At 43.8% G+C, this 23,317-nt stretch overlaps 1 protein-coding gene and 1 long non-coding RNA gene across 18 annotated transcripts in view; one reads left to right on the top strand and one right to left on the bottom strand.

Moving 5' to 3' along the window:
- Positions 1–1,232: 1,232 nt before the first annotated feature.
- Positions 1,233–23,317, bottom strand: part of Bcl11a (B cell CLL/lymphoma 11A (zinc finger protein)) — a 96,995-nt gene continuing 74,910 nt past the window's right edge. For 5 of the 16 annotated variants that reach the window (XM_006514504.4, XM_030245542.1, XM_006514505.3 and 2 more), the window contains 2 exons: positions 16,437–16,538; positions 6,356–11,645 (listed from right to left, as the gene is read on the bottom strand). In XM_006514504.4, the coding sequence (XP_006514567.1) occupies positions 9,625–11,645; positions 16,437–16,538 (2,123 nt within the window). In that variant the 3' untranslated portion in view covers positions 6,356–9,624. Of the gene's footprint in view, positions 2,093–6,355; positions 11,646–16,436; positions 16,539–23,317 lie in introns of those variants that run through there. The other 11 variants (NM_001159289.1, NM_001159290.1, XM_011243659.3 and 8 more) reach the window with 8 other exon arrangements.
- Positions 2,010–14,265, top strand: 4930538E20Rik (RIKEN cDNA 4930538E20 gene). Of its 2 annotated transcripts, NR_167719.1 has the most exons (3): positions 2,010–2,125; positions 5,992–6,182; positions 7,729–7,918. It is a non-coding gene; the product is annotated as an RIKEN cDNA 4930538E20 gene (long non-coding RNA). The 2 variants fall into 2 exon arrangements; NR_167718.1 differs by lacking the exons at positions 5,992–6,182; positions 7,729–7,918 and adding an exon at positions 13,877–14,265.

The following is a 23,317-nucleotide window of genomic DNA, read 5'->3' as shown; positions in this document are numbered from 1 at the left end:
GATGAGGAAGAGGAAGAGTCACAGAGAAGATGAGGAAGAGGAAGAGTCACAGAGAAGATGAGGAAGAGTCACAGAGGGGATGAGGAAGAGTCACAGAGGGGATGAGGAAGAGGTAGAGTCACAGAGAGGAGATAAGGGAGAGGAAGAGGAAGTGTCACAGAGGGGATAAGGAGAGAAAGAGTCACAGAGGAGATGAGGGAGAGTCACAGAGAGGGGATGAGGGAGAGTCACAGAGAGGGGATGAGGGAGAGTCACAGAGAGGGATGAGGGAGAGTCACAGAGGGGATAAGGAGAGGAAGAAGAGAGAGGATGAGGAAAGAAAGAGTCACAGAGGATGAGGAAGAGTCAGAGGAAATGAGGAGAGGAACCCTTTGATCTATCAATAGCCATCCCGTTTTCTGTGTGTGGACATACATGTGTGTGAGCCTGTGCAGCCTGTGTACTAACAGCAGAAGTGCTTAGGGAGAGGCTGGCCTTTGGTTATAACTGAACAGCAGAGCTGTATCTTTAGCTCTGGGTTAGAAGCCTCTTACCAACACAGGCTTAGCAAGCTTTAGCTGGCTGAGCCCTGGTCTCCTCCTCACTGGAAGCTGTGGGATCTCTCCCATCGACAAGCAGATAAAACAATGCACATGAAAGTACCGCACAGAGTATAAACTAGAGCACTATTATTTATGATGAATAAGCAGGAAGGAATCCAGCTGCCCATTATTTTGCTATCTTTTTTACTAGGTTAGGTAATCTAGCCAGAGGGTGAATGGGTAAGATTTTCCCCACTTAGGTTCACAGACAATATGTAAATCTGCAATGCACAGGTGTCTGAAATCTATTATTTATGAGCTTATTTTAATATGCCATATTGTTTTTAATTCTCTTCTGGATCTGTAGACAGTGGAAAATACCAAACTGAGAAAAGTTCTTGCTGAATTTCGCACCTATCTTTAGAGTGACTACCGTTACTGATCTCTGACATATGAGGCACCCGTCCGTGTTGGCAATGAATTGTCCTGGTGGGCACCTCTTCCCTCCAGCAATGATCTCCCTTGTTAAGGTCTTCCTCATATTTTCTGATGTATTAGAGTTTCATATTTGTCTGTATTAAAACTTTTTTGCTAGAAATTTGGAATCCTACCTAATGTCAGAATATTTCATAAGCAACACCTGACATTTACCATTTATCCAGCAGTGTTATCTTTCTTGAACTACATTATAGACAACTTCAGACCCTACATGGTAGTCACCAAAAGCGTGTATTTGAAAAAGGATTCAGTGTGCCATATTTATGCATTATTTAATGGTATGCAAATTATAAGTCAGAGAGGAAAAACACACGTCAGCATTAATAAACAGCAATACTACTACATTAATTATGATATTACTATGATTTATCCCCTAGCTTTGCATTTTGATTTTCTTTGAAAATGTATGCCATCTGAAAAGCCTACTTCCTTTTCTAGGTCTCCTGCCTGGCACTTGAGTCTGGTCCTTCTGCTCACCCTATGAGCTTCTGAAGGAAAAAAAGTACACAGACATAAAGCCTGAAGCAGCCACATTGTCTTACGAGCATTAAAAATTAAAAAACAAGCACACACCGCCTAAAGCTCCAACATTTATTATGTCAATGTTAAGCACACTTTTTAAAAGACAACATAGAATGTATAGAAACAAGGGGTCAGGGGTCATGCTCATTTCCACAGTACGGGTAATTAGGTTGGCTGGTTTCAAAAGGGTTGGACGTCGCTCCAACTGCGGCAGTCCTAGGGCCCTCTGGATGGGACGGGTTCACTGTTCCAATGTGGGTCTGGTTTTTTTTGTTTTTACGTTTTATTAAAAAATATAAATAAAATGGCACTGCAGGCCCAGGCTGGGAGGACTCGGCAGGACTCTTGTCTTCTTGGAGGCTACTGTCAGAAAACATCACAATCTAGCAGGATAACGGAGCACGTTGACGTCGGCTGGGCGGCGCATGTCCGCCCCGCCCTTGGGGGCTTCAAAGTTTCTCAGAACTTAAGGGTTCTTGAGCTTCCATCCGAAAACTGCCACACATCTTGAGCTCGCGGGGTACTACGCCGAACGGGGGTGTGTGAAGGACCTGGAAAGAGGTTGGAGACAGAGGAAGGAAAAGGTACACTGTGACTTGGCCTGGTGACTTTCTGGTCTCGTGCTAGCTTTTTAAAATTATGACTTAAATCAACCACAGGTTGAGCCACTGCCGTGATCTCAAATGTACTCTCCCCTCCCTGGATAGTCCCACCGCCAAGGTGCTTTCCCACACCTCCCACCTTGTTACCCCAAGGACCCAGACTCCCTATCCCAAGACGTGGAAGTCCTACCAAACTTAAGACACACCTGAAAGGAAACTCTCTTCCTTACAACTGAGAAAACGTAGTAGCAAAACAGTCCTTTGGTCAAGGATAGTGGGAGAGGGAGGAGGGGAGGGAGACATTTTCTTTAAATGATAATAAAATTATAAAGAAACAAAAATCAAAATTGATGTAAAAGCAGCTCAACAAAAACATGAAATGTCACCAACGTCAAGGCAGCCAACGATTTACAAGAAAGAGGTGAACAGTCTCTCAAGAGGAAACCAGAACCCAAGAGTTGCCCTCAAATTGCACCCAAACTGCCTGTAGTTTCTTTCAAACATGCAGGGATTTTATTTGTCTTTTTTGTGTCATGGGGAACCATAATGGTGAAGGAACAGGAGTGGCAATGTTCCTCCAGGATCCCCTTTTGCTGTGGACATTGACTTGACGCAGTGACCTCAGAGTACAGATGTGCTGGGGAGGACAGCTACTACTGTGCCAGTACAGGACTCGTTGCCATGGTAACCTGAAATTTCAGGGACCTGGGGCCTCTTCTCCCCTGACCTCACGATGCAGGAGGCCTGGGGTCTGGAGCTCAGCTGTCTTCCCATATAGCCCACCCTGAGCAGTGGAGACCTGGACTGAGGGGCCTTCTGTGACCAGGTGGATTGTGAGGAACCCACTTGCCCCTGAGGCCTTTTGTATGTCCTTCCAAACCTCTTTGTCTGACCCACTATTTATACTTAAAGACCTAATAGGCAAAGTACAGCATAAGTGTGTACCATATTCCTTGTTATTCAAAAACACACCCAGCCCCCTAGGTATCCAGGGGCTTCTGCATTAGAAGAAATGTTGGGGATGGTGTTTAATTTGCCCTTTATTGTTTCTGTGAACAATGCAGTAGATTCATGTGTCCTCCTTACATAGATTTTGCCATGTGACAGAAAGGAAAAACAGTATTTGGATCAATCATAGAGTTGTGTTCAGTCAAGTCTGGTTACTTAAGTACAATGACCCTTGTGAACTGCATTGGCTCCTTTTCCCATTTGGGAGGGAGGGAGGGAGGGAGGGAGGGAGGGAGGGAGGGAGGGAGGGATCTGCTGCTCCCACAACACAGAGAACTAGGACTCCTTCCCCAAAGGCTGATTCCCTGCTATAATAAATGATAGTGGGCTAACAGGATAGTGAGTTGCAGGAGAGCAAATGTGACTGGTGAAGGACCATGTCTACAGTGTGCTGGGGTAGCAGCCCTGGGATACAGCCTATGCATTCTAGTGTCTGTTTCTTAAAAACAAAACAACAACAACAAAAAGTTCTGGGCAAGCCTTGGGAGATGCTCAGGAAGACACTGAATAGAGATCGTGGCTTTCAATGGTAGCATTCTCTCAAAATATAATTCCCCAAGTAGGTTGAAAGAACACTGCTAATTGTAGCAAAAATCCTCACAATTAAAAAAAATACTCTGGAACCTGCTAGGCCCGGGGACAAGGGAGTAGCCATTCCATAATGATGGCCACAGGGATCAGCAGTCATGCTTGTGTCGGGGAGAGGGTATATAACTAACTCTCGGGGCGAGGTGCTCAGGAGTTCCTCTGTTTCTTTTGAGGACACTCCCAAATAATCCTGGTACCTTTCAGCCCCGCTCCCAATGTCTGTGGATAAGCAGCTTTGTCTCCTTATTTTTGCAGATGAAATGGTATCTAGTCCTCCCTTCCTGCCACCACTTCTTTCTGATTTCTCACTTCAACCATTATGAATATATACAATGTGGACTTATTGCATATACAAAATGGTATTTAAATAAACAGTTTTATCCACAGAACACCCCAGGGGAAAGAAATCAACTACTTCACACTTCCTGCTCCAGCTGGTACACTAGAAGTCTCATGTTCACCCCATGTCTTAGCAACCTTTAAAACGTGTTGGATTCAGACTTCCTGAAGAGCCTACCAGGAGGGGAGAACATGGTTTCAGGAAGGGCCCACTCACACTGGAGCATTTAGGGTTAAAATGTGCAATAATAGCATTTGCTGTATTCCCGCTTATTAAGTTTTTTCTCAAATACAGGGCTTTTAAAAAAATCCTTAGCATACTAGGCACCAGGGGTTCACATACATTCTACTGGTATGCCAAGATTTACAGAAACTTAGCTGAGAAATCTCAGTGACAGTAATGCATGCCACAGTGGGAAACTTGTGTTTTTAGATTCCTTCCTAGTACAAGTGGGTTTGGGTTCAGGCTAGGAAATGTCACGTGGAAGTCTTAGTCTTGGGGTCTAAAGTTCCATGCCCCCATTGCTTGCTGAGCTCCAGGCCCCCATTGCTTGCTGAGCTTCAGAAATAATATTTTATCAGAAGGTTGCAAGATGTCGGAAGACGATGGAGCCTGAAGAAGCTGTCTCTCAACAAATTTATTTAACTTTGGTACCATGTAAATCAAACATAATCTGTGATTTATCACCAGATATTTGTGCCCCTCTCCGTTCCCAATTTGATTTAAGATATCTCAACTTATAAGGATATCGTATCCACCATTAATTCTGCCTGTCAGGATGCAAAATCTAATTACACTAAGAGCATCGTATACCGAGGAATTAAAATAAGTACTGTGTATAAAATCTGCACAGCTGCACTCTGAGCTCCCGCGAAAGCACGATGGGGACACGGAGAAGCTGAGTGGATATTTAATCTGGTGAGGCATCCATTGTCACCTATAGATGACAAGGCACAGGGAAATATTTCTATTTGTTTTGGAATTAGTTTGGTAGCCAACTGAAAACACAGGTATCTTTCCTCAGTTCGCTGACAAATACCAACCTCTCAAAGGTGCCTGATTCTCATCCCATCCCATCTCACCACCTGTACAGTAAGTCTTCCCAACTCCCATCAGCGAGGTCCCCTTTCTCACTAAAAATGACTTAAAAAATAAAAGTAAGAGCCAAACACCTTACTTTGCCGATGCTTAAAAAGATAAAAGTCTCCTGGCTTTGGATAAAAGGCATTACACGGAGAGGCCACTTCACAGTCACCATTGGGAAAGAACCACGCAACGAAAAACGCTACCACGGGAGGACAACAAAACAGCTTTTGTTCGGGGTTTTACCAAAAAAAAAATGCGGTTGGATGCATTCACCTACGCTGGAAACAGGGAGCCAGCACCACAGAGGCTCAGGCTGTGTAATAAAGCAAACTGAAGCTGCAACACGCAGTAGTTGGAAAACCAACAACATAGATTTCTAAGGAGTGAACTTTTAAAACAGACCTAACCTGCCTTTCAAGCCATTGCAAAATATGAAAAGATAATTAATTGAAGGTTATCTATCTACCCTCATACAAGCATATATATACACATATATCTAAAACAATCTGTAGCATGTACAGACCATAGGATTTCAGAACCTCAAGGTAAACCACGGTGCATCTTAGGTGCTCCGTAGTGGCCTCCTATGACCTAGCTCGATCTGGCTCACCCTTGGCTGCTGGTTTCTGTTTTGTTCTTCCTAGAATTTTCCTCTCCCCTTTTTTCATTATTATTATTTAACAGATTTAGTATACTTGCTGCCTTTGTTTCTGGATGTTTAGGGTTGAGGGGAAAGGTCATTTTTATTATGAGGAAAGGTCATTATGGAGAATAGGGAGCTATTCGTTTAAGGATCCCCCTTTTTTGACATTACACTCTAAAATAGGGAAATAATGGAAGAACAGAAAGGACTTTTAGACACAACAGGCACAGCAGAAAATCCAAAGGAGACAACTGAGGGGCGGCTCCTGGGCTCACAGGTACCTAGTGGATCCCACTAAGGACAGAGCAGAAGTTTTGAACAGTGAACAAGAATTACCTTCCAACTGATCTAAACCTGTACTTCCATGGCTTGAGGTATGTCTATTTTAATAACAGTAAGTATATTATGCTCCTTTAGGGTATAATACACACATCAAAATGCCCATAGAAATGACCCTGAAAAAGACTAACTGGCCTTCTCTCAAAACCTGTTATTTTGTTGAAAGTAATTTACAGAGTGTGTCAAATGAGGACACAAGAAGCTGACATAGTACTTTAATTTTTTTATTTTTTTTCAATAAAGGGACAAAATGGGTGTATGAACAGGTTAATGCAGACAACTGCCAAAAAAACACAGACAGTGGTTTTTCCAATAGAACTTAACAAAGACCAGAAACAAATACAGTAAAAAGCCAGGTTGCAATGACCTTTGGTCATCCAAATTAAAAAAAATAATAATAAAAACAGAGAAAAATAAAAGATCAAATTAAGTGCCTCTGTTTTGAACAGGGCATATAAGCAATAATAAATAGTGACTCCCATAGTAAAAGATAAAATTTCAAGTTACGACAAACAGCTTTCATTACAGGAATAGAAAAGGCCAATAACAAAATATTCTGCATTGCCATTTACAAAAAAGTATTGACTAAAGCGGGCTTTCTCTTTAATATGCTTTGCATAAGAAATTCTCTCCAATCTAAATATAAAGCACCATTTAGTTTTTGGCAATGAAAAAAACTGCAAAACATTGTTGTTGTTTTTTTTTTCCTTTTTTTTTTTCTTTCTTTCTTTTACTGCATATGAAGGTAAGATGCTGGAATGTCGGGTGAGCGGGGAGGAGGGGCCAAAGCACACTACATAACAAACCAACGCTATTAGCTTGCAGTGCTGCGTACAGCATGGCAGCAGGAAAGGGGGAAAAGGATATGTACAACCCCTATGACAGCCATCCATGTGACATTCTAGCAGGCTCCCCAAACCGCCATTATATGGCTTCTCTGTACAATGTCACACCTCTCTCTCTCTCTCTCTCTCTCTCTCTCTCTCTCTCAGCATACAAATAATTTGCACTATATTATCCTGCCAAATTAAAAAAATATACTGTGGCAGCCTGTCTTTTTTTTTCTACTAACAAAAAGGTACATTGATACCTTTTGAGTGAACAAGCAACAGTTAAAAATACAAGCTTCAATATAAATACTATAGTGCCTAACACTAGATGAACATTTAATTCAAATACCATTCTAGAAATACAGAAAGAAGACCATAACTGTGTTTTAGCATAGGAATCAACATGAGTGTGCGTTTTCCTATTTTTAAGTACTATATAATCTTAAACCTTTCCCCATGTATGTTTTTTTTTTGTTTTGTTTTGTTTTCATTTTTTTTTACAACCTGAAGAGCGGTGTGTGATCCAAGGCATAGAATTTCCACTACCATTTTTAAATGGATAACAGGTCTTGTAACACCACCAAGACAATGGAACCCTAAAATGCTGTTCCCCCCTAAACATAATGAAGTGTCTTTTTAAAAATTCTTTTCTTAACATTTATACTTAAAAAAGTTTTGTACAAAAATCCTTGCACTGTAGAAGCAAAGGAGTCATTCGTTTCTATGTTAAGTGTGTTGTTTCCATCCACAGCGCTTGCAATGTTGCATCCAAGTGAGGAAGCTCAATAGTCAAGTCAATGGCTGGCAACGTCTGTCTTAGTTTTTTTTAGGTTTGCTTGTTTTTTTTTATTATTTTTTAATGCTCATCATTGAGATTGTGTTCAATTGTTTTCAGCATTCTTGCAACGTTTCCCTTAATAAAGACCTGTAAACTGGGAAAACTGTACAGTGCACTTAATTGTCCTATCTGAGCAGGTTTATTTTATACTCAACCTCTGTATCTCTGATTAGAGAAAAGATACAGGTATCATAGGCAGAGTCAAGTGCTATTTGAACACCAACTGGGGCAGATGCTAGCTTAAAACAAAGAAGGAAGAAAAAAGAAAGAAAGAAAGAATAAAACAAAATAAAAACAAATCCTCTTCAATGTTAACACAAATAGCACACAGTGTATGGAAAAGAAATGAAGTACAACTTCCAGGGAGCACAGACATAGATACTGCTGCTCTTAAAGGTCTTCCTCTTCTTTTTGAAGACTGTCACATTAAATGCAAGTCTTAGAGCTTCAGAGTTAATCATCATTGTATCGCTGGCCCCTTATACACCTGTTCTAGTTTCAAATGGCAAACAGTACTACATCGTGCTAACCAATCACTACCGTTTTCTGTCTCTCTCTCTCTCTCTCATCATATCAGCCTGTTCTTTCAAATGTCCTCTAAAGGGCTTTATCATTTTATTGTCCACTCAACAACCAACTAGAGCCGGATCTACTTCTTTTGGCGCCAGAATTTCATTAAATGCATCATTTTAAACAAGTATTGTCACAAGATGAACTTCTTGCTAATGTATTTCATCACATTCCAGGGCCTTTGCACATTTCACATTCAATTTGATAACCATTTAAAAATAAAATAAAATAAAACTTTAGGCGAAACAGCCCATTTCTTTTATGCTCTCACAAGGAGCAAAGTAGCTTTTATACTGGTATAATCAGTTTTGTTCACAAAGTTAAAGGCAAAAATCAATGATTAACTAGGACATAATGGGTCATATTTTTAGGTAGCCATTGTTGTGAGAAATACAACACAGAATTACATGCTAGGTCCTAAAGTTTATTACCTCACCCAATGCTAGATTAAACTACAAGTTTATAACAAGCAGAAAAAAAACCATCAACATGGTTTGAATAGATCCAAGGCACTCATTTTAAAAGCCAAATGATAGAATAAACTTGTTCTTCTGTTAATTTGTCAATTCAAGGCCTTTTTTCCCTCTCCAATTAATACATGTAACCCTTTAGAGACAGACATTTAGCACCTTTTTTTCACTGCTATCTGCTCTGTCTGCAGAGGGTTAGTCAACCCAGACACCGTTTCCCTCCTCGTGTTATAAAATAAAGCTGCACATGATCTGTATTACAGAATTATGTATGCAGCATGCGTTGTTTTCTACCCTCCCTCCCTCACACTCTCAGAATGGAACTGGAAACAGCAACAACATGTTTGCTCATAATGAATTAGGGACAATTTAAAATAGCCGTAACATACCATACATGCTGTCTAAGTTAAGGGGGGAAAAACATACACAACATGTAAATTATTGCACAAGAGAAAGGCTCAAAGTTTGCGTAAAATGCAATAGTATTGCCCCAAACATGCATTCAAACGGTGAGAACATAAAGAATTTAAAATTTAAAAAAAAGAAGAAGAAAAAGAAAAAAAAAAGGAAAAACAAAACAAAAAACCAGGTGTGCTGGTGACAAGCACTCATTCATATTCTTAGCTTCCATTACCTCTGTTGTTTGTTTGTTTGTTTGTTTGATCACATGGGACTAGAAAAATCCTACAGGGAGTAGGGCTGGAAGGACAATGGGGAAGGGGTGGAAGGGGGGCATCAAGTGGGAGTGAGGGAGGGTATTAATATACCTCTATTCAGTTTTTATATCATTATTCAACACTCGATCACTGTGCCATTTTTTCATGTGTTTCTCCAGGGTACTGTACACGCTAAAAGGCATCTTACAAATTTCACATTTGTAAACGTCCTTCCCCACCTGGCCATGCGTTTTCATGTGCCTGGTGAGCTTGCTACTCTGGGCACAGGCATAGTTGCACAGCTCGCATTTATAAGGCCTTTCGCCCGTGTGGCTTCTCCTGTGGACAGTGAGATTGCTACAGTTCTTGAAGACTTTCCCACAGTACTCACAAGTGTCGCTGCGTCTGCCCTCTTTTGAGCTGGGCCTGCCCGGGCCCGGACCACTAATATGGGGCGTGCTCCCTCCACTTCCTGTGCCGCTGCGCCCTGAGATCCCTCCGTCCAGCTCCCCGGGCGGTGTGGAGAAGCGCAAGCTCCCGTTCTCCGAGGAGTGCTCTGATGAGGAGGCAAAAGGCGATTGTCTGGAGTCTCCGAAAGTAAGGAAGGGATCTTTGAGCTGCCTGGAGGCCGCATAGCCAGCGAGCCACTGCGAATACACGTTCTCCGTGTTAGGCATCGCGGCCGGGGGCAGGTCAAACTCCTTCTCCAGCTTGATGCGCTTGGAGAAGGGGCTCAGCGAGCTGGGGCTACCCAGCAGCAGCTTTTTGGACAGACCCCCCGAAGCCGATTCGCCGGGGGAGCAGCCACGACCATTAACAGTGCCATCGTCTATGCGGTCTGACTCACCGGCCACCGAGTCTTCATCACAAGTGTCCCTATGGCCCTCGGCCTCGGCCAGGTGGCTACGCTTATGCTTTTCGCCCAGGACCTGGTGGAAGGCCTCGCTGAAGTGCTGCATGGAGCTGAGCACCATGCCCTGCATGACATCGGGCAGGGCGCGGCCCTCGTCGCCCACGCCCACCACTGCGCCCCGAGAGCTGTTCTCATGGTGGCGTGCAGCCTCCAGGCTCAGCCCGAAGCCGTAGTCCACCCTCTCGCTCTCCGTCAGCTCCTCCTCCTCCTCTTCCTCCTCTTCTTCTTCTTCCTCGTCGTCCTCCTCTTCCTCCTCATCCCCGTTCTCTGGGATCAAGTTGGGGTCGTTCTCACTCTTGAACTTGGCCACCACTGACTTGAGCGCACTGCTGGCGCTGCCCACCAGGTCGCTGGTACCAGGTTCCGGGGAGCTGGCTGTGGAGAGGCCATCGTCGGACTTGACTGTCATGGGGGACGATTTGTGCATGTGTGTCTTCATGTGACGCTTCAGCTTGCTGGCCTGTGTGCACGCGTGGTCGCACAGGTTGCACTTATAGGGCTTCTCACCAGTATGGCTGCGTCGGTGAACCACCAAGTTGCTCTGAAATTTGAACGTCTTGCCGCAGAACTCGCATGACTTGGACTTGACCGGGGGTTGGGAGGGAGGAGGGGCGGATTGCAGAGGAGGGAGGGGGGGCGTCGCCAGGAAGGGTGGCTTGCTACCTGGCTGGAATGGTTGCAGTAACCTTTGCATAGGACTGGGCCGGCCTGGGGACAGCGGTGGACTAGACGTGTTCCCTGCCAGCTCTCTAAGTCTCCTAGAGAAATCCATGGCGGGAGGCTCCATAGCCATTGGATTCAACCGCAGCACCCTGTCAAAGGCACTCGGGTGATGGGTGGCCAGGGCCATCTCTTCCGCCCCCAGGCGCTCTATGCGGTGGGGGTCCAAGTGATGTCTCGGTGGTGGACTAAACAGGGGGGGAGTGGGTGGAAAGCGCCCTTCTGCCAGGCCGGAAGCCTCTCTCGATACTGATCCTGGTATTCTTAGCAGGTTAAAGGGGTTATTGTCTGCAATATGAATCCCATGGAGAGGTGGCTGGGAAGGACATTCTGCACCTAGTCCTGAAGGGATACCAACCCGCGGGGTCAGGGGACTTCCGTGTTCACTTTCTAAGTAGATTCTTAATCCATGAGTGTTCTGTGCGTGTTGCAAGAGAAACCATGCACTGGTGAATGGCTGTTTGCAAGTTGTACATGTGTAGCTGCTGGGCTCATCTTTACCTGCAAAACAATACAACACCAACATCAATGCTTAATCATTGAGGCAGGCATCAGCAATTGCTTATTCATGTTCCAACAACCAGCCTCTCCTGGCCCCATCTCGTAAGCCTCAGCCTTCACCCACCTACCCTGGTGCCTACGTGCTGTTTTCCATGTCTGGAGCCCAATAAATATTTGTCAAATTAGTAGTCTTGGTGACATTTTACTCAGTTCCAAGAGTTCCATATTCAAGCCCCATAGCACAAAGTCCTAACTGGTCCAGGCTCAGTTAAAAGGAACACTCCATTCTAGGGGTCTCAGCAAGTCATTTCAGCTCTGTGCCACTGTCTCATTGGTTAAATGGGGTACTGAGACAAGGCCAAAGCCAGAGTCAGTTTGATGTCTCGCAGGAAAACGTTTGCACCCTGACTCCTCTGGTCCTAGTCCATTTTCCTGTGGGTCGCAGGAGAGCTTAACTTTCTAACAAGGCAATATTACTGCATAGAGATATCAAAAAGAAGGTCAAAAATCAATATAATTCTCTGACCCTACATGGTTCAACTGGAAACACACTAATTGTTGGTCTGTCTTGGGTTCCTTAACATCCTATAATTCCATGTTTAATCTCAAGGGGGTGTTGTGATTAAAATCTCAAAAGAAAAATGTAATTCTGATTTAACTGAAAAGCTGTATTGAATCCTTAGGCATTCTCCCCAGTTCAACAAAAGAGAGAGTAGAGAAGTTAGGAGTGGCTGGTGCCAACTTCAGCAGACCCAGCATGCTGGTTGTAGGAGCAGTGGCGGCAGCCAGCACCATGACAGGCGGCAGGCTGAGCAATGCTACCCTAGCCGCAGCCTCATTATTTTGAGAGGCTAACAACGTGAACCAAATTATACAACATCCTGCGCCCTCGGCTGAGACTAGGCTCCAGTTGAGAAAGAAACAGAAAGATACAGTTCAGCTAGTCAACTCTTTGGCCAGTGGCCAAGCTGTCTGGAGAGGGGCCCTGCTCAAGTCACATTGTTTCTCTCTTACTGAAAAGAACCCAAGAGTGGTAAATGCCACTTTGGCAAAGAGGTGGCCGGCTTGACTTCACAAAATTCATTCATTTTTTTTCTGATAGCTAAATTTAAATATATATTCCCATATATGTACGTAGCTATATATATGTATGTTAAGGAACCCAACACACACATATATGGGGTTTATGGAGTAACCAACAGTTTACCAGCCAACTGCAACATTTAAGGATGTAGAAGAGACAATGGCCTAGGGACAAGGATGAGTCTAGCTAATGTCCCAGACACTTTAAAAAAATGCCAGGGCTTAAAGTATAACTGAGAAATACACTTTCTCCCCTATGTGAGGCTAGAACAGTCCCTTAACCCATAGCTAGCATTCCTAAGTAACTTTTTCAATGGAACAAAATTCACCAGGGAGCTAAGGAGTGGGCACAAGGAATTCATCAATTATATGATTCCTCCATTTAGCAAGTCAGAAAGAAAAGCTGCCAAGGTCTTCTCAGGAGCCCCAAACATTCATATTCCAAAGCAAGCCAGCCTCGCTCAAGCGCTTGTCTAAATAATGGACTCCTGCCCTGACCTTGTAATTTACTTTACAATGCATTTATAATCTCACTCAATATAGCCCACTCCTGGGGAAATCTCCTTAACAAGATTAGATGGTAAGATACCAAAATTGGGTTTCAAACATTTGTCTAATGTGGAGGGAGGAAGAAAGGCAGAGATTTTGAAAGAAAATGCTGACATTAGAATCACATTATCTGCCTCTTTTCTTCAAAGAGAAATAAAAAGCTTCAATGAGAGTATTTTCATATTTTTTTGTTGTTGTTGAACAATGACTTGGGCTCTAAATGGTCAGGAAAAAAATCTGGTTCCAACGACTGTGATCCTCCATAGCGTTCCTCTTTGCCTCCCTAGGACTCTGGATCCTGCTCGTGTATTTAGCCTAACAATCAGAGGGCTGTAACGAAGGAGTTTCACTCAGCTGAAGCAAACCCTTAATACTTTCATCACTCCAAATGCCTTAAAATCATTTTTGACCCTTATAATCTCTTAAAGCCCGGGAATGGGCTGTAATTAGCAATGACGGTCTCAAATGTGCCAAGATGGAGCCCCTGATACGAGCCAAACTCTGGGCACTCTAAGCACATGGAGAGTCTCATCTGTTAGCTTCCCATGAGGCTTAACGAAGGTCCATTTTATTTTGCTTTCTAAAAATTTCTTTTCCAGAGCCAGTTGTGTGGTTGTGCTACAGAAGGTTAACACTACGGCGCTGTCTTTCCCCTCACACGTGGAGCCAGAGGAAACAGCTTTTGAACTTATAATGAGCACACACACACAGCCTTCGCTATCGCCTTCCCATGTTCCCATCAACTAGATATTCTAGATCACAAGGGCACCTACTGTAATCACGATGTCAATGACTGAAGATTACACGGAAAGAGCCGCTCAGAAGCTGGTAATTATTACCAGTCCACTAATAGCAAGCGATGCATTGCCATTTCACCACGAAATCTGCATTTCTCTCTGCTCATGCTGGCGCACCACACTGTATTACGGTGCTCACAGATTCTAAATTCCTAAACTGCAGTCATCAATAAATGTGTTACTCGCTGCAATTTGTGAAATTACTTTGTTCATAACATCTTTGATGGTTTAGAAAGACCAGAATTGATTTCCTGCGTGGCAAAATTAGGGCTACATTGATTTATTGATGTGTAAAATATAATAATATTCTTCATTTACTCTGATGAAAATCAACTTCTCACTTTGAGAGCTTCATTGGGCATTTACCAGGATTGTTTTGATTTAAAGCAATAAACTGAGCCCTGCCCCTCCCCAGTACAAGAACTCAAGGCACTGAAAGGGTTAAACCCAGCTGTTAGCCAACCTACTTACTGTCTTGTATTTTATTTCATTTTATGAGAAGAAATGCCCTCCATTTCTAAATGTGTCATCAATATGAGAAAGTCATGTGGCTGAGGCCTCACAATTTGAAAGAACAAAAGAGGTCTATGATAAGGCCCCTGAATGTCACTTCCTAGCTTGTGACTTGGTGCCCAACCGAAATGTCCCTGGGCCTTGGGATTCCTACATGTGAAACAACATTAAAAACAGGACCTTTAAAGAAGTGTATGTGTGCATTCAGGGTGTGTGTGTGTGTGTGTGTGTGTGTGTGTGTGTGTGTGTACCTAACCAGATTATACTCCCAGCATGGTTTGGAAAGGAATGTCCATGGCAGCCTCAATGCAGGCTTTGGCAACAGAGGCAAGTCGGGGATTATGTCAGTTACACTTTCATAGCCAAGGAGGCCACAACGTCAAGGGCTCTGAATGCCAAGGATGGCTGGTCCATGTAGCTAATGAGAATGGGCACTAGCTTTGTCATAGGGCTGTGTGGAGCCCACAGCCCAATGCCACATGCCTTCTTCTAATTACTCTTGTACTGGTCAGTATGCACTATTCAAGTATTGTGGAGGAGGTAGGACCTCCATCCACATTAGGCCTTTCTAACCATCATCCAGAGCTCCCAGGCCTCAGAGCACTAAGCTGTCCTTGGCTTCTCAACTCTGCCCTCCACTGACCCCCTCAGTCTCCCTTCTCAGTCAAGTGCAGACCCTAGACACCCCTAGCAAAGGAAAACTGCTCCCCACTTAGCTACCATGCAGGGACTCAAAGCCAACACCTAAACTTTCTGTGTTCTGTGACCTAAGCCAGGCCCAGGCCCAGCTGGGAATGGGGGAGAAGATGAGGCGCCCACACCCCTACCCTCAGCCCTGGGGACCCAGAGGCTTGTGAAATCCTATAAAATGTCTCTGTCACCTGGGATTACCTAGGAGGCTTTGAAACTGCTTTCAAGGTGCATGGCTTCCCTTGCAGACACCATTCGCAAGATGGCTGAGGGTAGTGACCGGCTATTGAGAGGAGGTATTCATAGCCTCAGCAATTGTGCCCCACACCTTGCTCTGCTCTTTTCTGATTTCTTGAAAATAAACATTAGCTGCCATATTATGCATCCCTTTTCTCCTGAGCCTGTGTGTGTGTGGGGGGGGGGGGGGGGATGAACTCCTCCTTCAAATACTTTGGCCATGTGTGACTCATACCACACACTTTTACACAGAGAAGAAAGCCAACTTGGTTTCTAAGACATCTTTCAGAAAACATGTTTATAAATAAATAAATCTGAATTTCATAAAGAGATCCCTGCTATAAAAGTTAGAGGCATGTGTGTGAGAAGGCGACAGTGGGCTCTTCACATTTTACCTACATCTCTGCATATCTCCCTCTAAAATAAGGAGAAAAAGAAATTCTATGTGCTGTGCATCTGTATGTATGTATATATGTACACATAATATACCACGTGTATCTGTAAATATACTATGTTCAGATACACATGTGAATGCCTAAGTAACATGCATTATAATACCTCCGGACTAACTGTAAATTGCCTGTGATTCTGGCCTCTCCGAAGGATGCATACCAAAAAATCAAGTCAAAGCATCTACGAGGCAGTAGGAGAGAGTGTACAGCAGTAAGATTGGCTGTGAACACAAAGATAGTCTAGCCACCAGCCATGGTGCCAGGTAAGGGGAGGGAAAGTCTCTCTCTCTCTCTCTCTCTACTACAGGTAGGGTGAGGGCTGGTACCAAGTGATTAATAGAGTAATACATAGCAGGTGCCAGTCTGTATTAGAAGAAACCCCCTTCAGTGCTTAAACAATAAGGCTAATTTCTAGAAACTCTCATCTCCATACACATGGACATTTGTAGAAGAGATAATGTTCAACTTACAAATACCCTGCGGGGCATATTCTGCACTCATCCCGGGCGTGGGGATTAGAGCTCCGTGTGCAGACCGAGGAGAGGACAGGCCCCTCCAGTGCAGAAGTTTATCTGTGAAAGAAACCCAGAGTCAAGCACCACCGCCATAAACAATGAGCATCGTAAACCACAGGATATCACATTTCCCTTCCATTAAAATAGATTAACATCATTACAGCAGCCTTGCAGATAGTACCAGGCCCAGGGCCCCAAACGAACCCCAGTGGAGAGCTGTTTCCCACCAGCTTCGGTTTGTCTTTAATTTTGGCCTTTTTGGACAAGGAAGGGGTTGGTTTGAAGTATGAGGCAGGGGCTGTTTCTCACGTCCCTTCGCTTATTTGTTGTTAGTTGATTGTTACAAGATCTATATAAATAGCAAGGAGAAGGTTGGTAATAACATGGATAGACCAGGGGAAAAGAGAATTTATCTGCAAGGCTGGCTTACATGCATCCACCAACTTTAGACAAACCCCATGCAAAGCCGATTGTTTAATCGGCTAATAGGAAATGAGAAGGCTTGCGACCCACTCTCTCTTTCAGGGAATAGCACTCTTTAGCTTCCTCAGACTGCAGGTATCTAGGACTCAGGACCGCACTCTAGAGTCCTGTCAGTGCCTACCCCATGGAGGTACGCCTCTCCACAATACAAAGCAATGAGCATGAAGGTTAGACTTTTAGTATTTAAATGACTTTGGACAAAACCCTTACATCCCTTCAGATGAAGGATAATGTGACAAAGTGACAAGGCAAAAAACAAAAAACAAAAAAAACAAAAACCAGTATCCAGCAGCAGCATCAAACCTGAGGCCTATGCTCTGCATCCCACTGCATGCCCTGAGGCCTCTGCTCTGCATCCCACTGCATGCCCTGAGGCCTCTGCTCTGCACCCCACTGCATGCCCTGAGGCAAGGCGAGTTCTCACCGAGGATGCATCACAGAGCCATATAAGCACCTTTAGCCCTGGGAATCCTGGGCTCAGTATTCATGTCCCCCAATACACCCCAGCTAACTGCCCCTGGAGAGTATGACCCTGTGGTGGAGGGAGACGTGAAGGTCAGAGAAGCTGAGTTTGATGGTGAATGAGCATGGCAAATAATAGTAACAGCACTGGGAAGCGTTGCCAGTGAGCAGGTGTAGGAGAGTTTCCTCCACTGTGGGTCACAGCCCTACATGGGCTCAAAACACTGAGAACCCACTTCTCATAAATGCTTAGTTCAGAGTGGCAGAAGAATGTCGAAGGCTGTCTCAGAAGTAGCTGGAAGTTGCCCAGTGTTTCGTGTTGCTGCAGTCTTGGTTCCAAAACACAGCATGTGCATGTCACACCGTGCATGGCCATTCAGGCCTCGAAGCACCAGGAGCACTGCCTTGCTGACCCAGGCTCCACAGTGTTGTATGCTCTTAGCTGCAGCGTTTTTTTGCTGCACACAGAGTCGTCTCCTCTTATGGAAATGGAATGGCTTAGTCACAGAAAACAAAGACCTCACACTTTCCCACTGCCATTTCAGTATGGCAAATTAGTTTGTCTTTGGATTATATGGTGATACATAGAATATTTTATTTTAAAATATTACTTGAATCACTAACTTTTGAGTTTCAGAAGAAAAAACAAACTACTTAGAATTAGTCTTTAAATTAGTACAGAATTTCCAGCATCTCCTGAAACAGTCATAAATACACTTCTGCCACTTTGAACTACATATTTATAAGAAGTTGGTTCTTAATATTAGTGATTATAAAATCAAAATATCAATGAACTCTGAAAAACTCTGAGATGCTCTCCATTTTATAGTACCAAATACTAAGCCAAGAGTTCATTATTTATGTAAAAATAAATACACCCCATCCATCTTATTAGTATGCAAATTTGCTTTAGTCGTTAGTAAATGTTAAGATTATATACATAACAAATAATTGCTTAAAAATACATTTCTTTATAATGTATCTTAAGTAAATTTGATTTGTTTATTTGTTTTATGCAAGTGCATACTGAGAGTCGTTTGAAAACTTTGGTGAAAAGCAGTCACAAGTGGAAAAGTTTAAGAAATGCATTGTGATCTCATTATACACATGTTACCAAGTGAGAGTCAGGACTGCAGGACCAGACTCCCTTTGATGAGGAACCTGACGGATAACAACAGCCTGAAGAAGAAACCTGCTATCGCTGTGCTGAGATGGAGGTGTACCAAGCCTAGGACCAAGTGGTTCTCAACCTGTAGGCCGAGACCCCTGGGGTGGGAGGTTGAATTACTCTTTCATAGGTCACATATCAGATATCCTTCATTATCAGATACTTACACTGCGATTCATATTAGTAGCAAAATTACAGTTATGATGTAACGATGAAAATAATTTATGGTTAGAGTCACCATAACGTGAGGAACTGTAATAAATAAAGAGTCACAGCATTCAGAAGGTTGAAAACCTCTGCCTTAGACCATCTATGAAGACACTGTCTCCTCTCAGACCAAAGCCCAAATAAAACCACAAAAAGGAACCTGTAACTGTGGGAGACTTGGTTCAAGAAACAAATATGTGTCCCTTTTGTTGTTTGTGCTAAATTGGGAGTGAGGTTTAAAAAAAAAATCAGCTGCCAGCTAAGTTCTTGAAGCTCCCAAGGAGAAACCTGAGAATCCACTCTTGCACCTGTTCTTGTCTCAGCTTCTCTGTGGCAGAGCATGAAATTCTTTTCTCAGAAAACCACACACCTGAGGTATTTCCGTGACCCCAGCACAAAAGCAACAAGGTCCTTGAACCCCTGCATGGGGAGAGTCCAAATTCAAACTCCCTGCCACGTTGGGGAGAGACCTTACTCCAGTACCTCCAACAAGAAATGAGAGAGCTGTTAGACAAATTCCAGCTTGATGGTACACGTGCGCTGCTAGATGCCTGCTAACCTGTTAGCAAGAAACAAGGTAATTTCAGAGCAGCAAGGACCAGTGAGGTCTCAGTGACCAAAGCATGCGAGTATCCACACTCAAGAGTTTCTTTGGAGTTTTGTTCTTGGCGTTGTATGAAACCTCGGTGCTCACACCCATCTGTGTCTTTATTTTACAGATAGGAGACTAGGAGCTTGACAGTAAAGGTCTTGCCCGTGGTCGTGTGCATAGTCATAACACAGTTAAGACCTGATTTAGTTCCCAGATTTCAATGTGTGTTCCCCCTTCTCTGTTCCCTCTGCTGTGGTCTTCACTTGCTGGGAAGTGCCCATAAAGAAGGTTCTCTTGGGCCAGAGAGATAGCCCAGTGCGTATAAATGTGCTTGTTGCCAAGCCTGAGAACCTGAATTCAGTCTCAGAACTGACTCCCACAAGTTGTTCTCAGATCTCCATATGTCATGACACATGTGCAGCCCTCCTCCCCCCCCCCAACCCGTACCAAAGTTACAAAATACTAATTTTCCAAAAGAAAAGCAAGTCCTCGTTCTTCTAACTCACTGAGCAGAATTGCCAACCTCTACTGGTGTGGGTCAGCCTAGCATTGTGGCAAGACATTCAGAAGGCCTAAGGACACTGAGCCCCAGTGTCCTGAACCGGAACACAGTACCTGCTCGGCAGCAAGAGCCTGTGACCAGCCACCCTGCTATCACATCCTCTACCTCTGCTTCCTTTGCAGACAAACCAGTTCAGGGGGAACAAAGTAGTGCCCCCAGTCAGTAACTGTTTTTAGAAAACAGCACAGGGTCATGGTCATCATGACAGAGACAGGGGGCTGGGGACAGCCTAAATGTCCTCTCCAGGAAGAGGGTCAAGTGGCTCTGCTACTTCTTACACTAAAACCACCCTTTAATGTTCTCCCTAGCAAGGATAATCGACATTCCACACGAACTGGAAATGCTAAATTGTTAATAGCCTCCCTAGGGTTTAACTTCTTGCTATGATGCCTTGAGTTGTTTCATCACAGCTTAGGCAAAGTAAAGTGTCACAATTAATGCTTCTGAGCATCAACTCAGGAGCCGGTCTGCCTTCCCTGGAAGAGCAGGAGCGCTGAGCTGGCTGAGGACTCCTCCTTTCCAGCCTCCTCTCCCCAGGGAGAAGTGGGCTCCTTAGCTGTCTGGGAAATGATGATGTATTAAGTCTTGCTTTGTTTCTTTGCAGACCCAGATCCAGTACCAGCTTCATCAGGGAGCTTGTTGGAAATGCAGATTCTTTGGACTGACCTCAGAGTCACCAGATCAGAAGCTGCACAGGGTGGAGGACTGTCTACATTAAGCAGCCGTCAGTCTAATACAACTTAACTCAAAATACAGAGTAGGTAGGAAACCAGAAGCTTTGACAGTCATAAGCAGAGAGACCCACGGACCATGAGATTGTCCCTTCCGTGACCCTACTCTTTTAGGATTAAGAGACAAACTCAGGGGAATTCCTAAAAGTCCTTCCGTGGAGTTCAAAGTTCTAGTCTATCCTGTGTCCATCTATCACTCACCTAATTGGTCCAGGTTCCTCACCAAGTAAGAAGCCTGCATGAGACAACATTCTAGTTATCATCCGTCAGGCAGACAGGAGTTTTCAAGTGCTTCCTACGGCAACGGTGGTGACCTGCCACATGGATACAAGTAAGACTGGACTTGCCTTCCTCTTTCCAGACTCTCTTGTGTGGTGTATCAACTTTTTCTGAAAGTTCCTAAATGCTTCCTGCTCCTTGAGTAGAAGTCTTTTCAAACTGCCTCTTCAAAAAGGTCCCTTTAAGACCCTTGTGGCTTCTCAGAGATGGCTTACATAGTGTTAGATTGTGAAGTTTTCCTATGACTGAATAAAAAAATAATGATTTGTTTTCCAGGCCTTACTAAAAAGCAACAATTGGGAGTGATTCTGACTGAATGTTGTATATTGTTATATATTGGTCACTTTGCATTTCTATAGTCACTGGATATTAACTTTTCACAAGGTGATCCTCAGCGAAATCCTCTCAAATTGAAAATTATTAAATTAAGAACATCTCAAGGATTTCTTGACTGCTACCATGCTGCTTGCTTCTGCAGCTAAGCAGTGGGCATGTAATACAGCCAGCCGCATGGCTGTCTGCTCCTCACCGAGCAACAGCACGTGGGAACAGCTAAGTCCAGCCACATGGCTGTCTGCTCATCAATCACCGAGCAACAGCACGTGGGAACAGCTAAGCCTGAGCACCATTTCCAACACACTTCATCAGTGCTTCAGGATCCGAACATCGGCCTGAGGGTGTGACTCAGTGCTGCAGCACTTGTCTAGTCTGGATGTATAAAGCCCTGGGTTTGCCCCCCCCCGCCCCCGCCCAGCAAGCCCCCTCAAGTAATATTAAAATAAAAATCCCATTCCTCTTTCCAGAATACATGAAGTCTGCTGTTCTCTAAAATGTGTGTGGGTATCTTCCTTTTAACCGTGCACATGTAGCTGACTGTGCCTCCAAGTGAGAAGCTTGGAGAGCTATGCCCTCTCTCTTCTTACATCCTCCATAAGAGAATGCATGACAAACCGCTGTGAGAGGTAATGGCCAGAACACAGAACAGTCCCTTCAGCTCCACAATCCTCCAGTCTTCCCTTCTCCTAAAAAGTAGTCTAGTCTAGAACCTTCTTTATCTAACTGAAAATCACACCCAGCCCTTAAATATGCTTCATGGTCAGCTACTTCTAGCTCCTGACCTGCATTTTACACTGGCTACCATTTCCTCCCAAGGCCTCTGACTTACCAGTGCATGCTAGAACAGATCAGACCATGTCCTGAGCTGTGTTCACTTGGCTTGAACACATGGCAGCTATGTCACTGCATGAAGAACTCCTAATTAACATTCTGATATTGCCAAGGTCTGCTGCTTTTGGCTCTGGAATGGGTGTTTTACCCTCTGTTTCTTTTTCCCCACTGGCTGAGGTCTTACTAAGTCAAAGTGATCTTTGTTTTGTTCATTCTTATTTTTGTTTTTGAGGCAGCGTCTCACTATGTAGCCCTAGCTGGCCTGGAACTTGCGACGTAGACCAGACTGCCCTCTGCCTCATAGAAATTGGCCTGTCTCTGCATCCTGAATGCTAGGATTGAATTATTGCACCACCACATCCGGTGAGTCTCTTAAAATCCGTCCTGCAAATGCAGAAGCGAGAACACAACCTGCATGCCACCCTCTGGGATGTCGCTCTTTGAAGCTTGGTTGTTGTTACAGTATTTGATGCTACACAGTGGCTTGATTGCACCACTCCTTTAAGTGTCTACTTTTTATTTCTATGCCCAATTCTCCTCTTTCAGACCTGTGATTATCCAAGCAGGCTGCTAATGTCCCCTTTTCAGGGGTCTCGTGCTAGGCCTCCTCTCAACAAGGAAGGACAAGATGCCATCTTCCATGCCCCCTTATCTATAAAAATGCAAGCTACCAATCTGTCAGGCCTAAACAAAATTTTTTTGCAATCTGTGTCTTTAACATAAGCAAAGCATATAATTCAAAAAAAAAAAAAAAGGAAGAACTTGCTTTTCTGAAGAATAACTAACCAGAGAAACATTGTGTTCCATCTCTGTGTTGAAATGCAGATTTCCCACTAAAAGGCAAATCTTTCATTTCAAAAGGTTGAATAGGATGGTTCTTAAAAAAAGAATTCCAGCTGGTTAAATTTAGGGTGTTGAAAAAAGTTCACTCCAATAATATTCTTTGGCTCTGGGCCCAAAGTATTTTCACTTGATCGTGAAATAGATAAATTTTATTACACTTTATGCTTTTGCCTTAGAATAGTGGGGCTTTTTGAGGAGACTGTAAGGGCAGCTGAATAAAGAGACAAATTGTCTTACAATGATTTTTTTTTGATTGTTTAACCATGTCCCTCCCTATGCAGAAATGTGTGTTTCAGAATATGTTCCCTTCATTCATTCTTACATATTTACCAAATGCCCACA

Source organism: Mus musculus, chromosome 11 (assembly GCF_000001635.26).
Source record: "Mus musculus strain C57BL/6J chromosome 11, GRCm38.p6 C57BL/6J".
NCBI lineage: Eukaryota > Metazoa > Chordata > Mammalia > Rodentia > Muridae > Mus > Mus musculus.
Note: the sequence above shows the minus strand (reverse complement) of the source record. Positions and strands in the feature narration are given on the sequence as shown.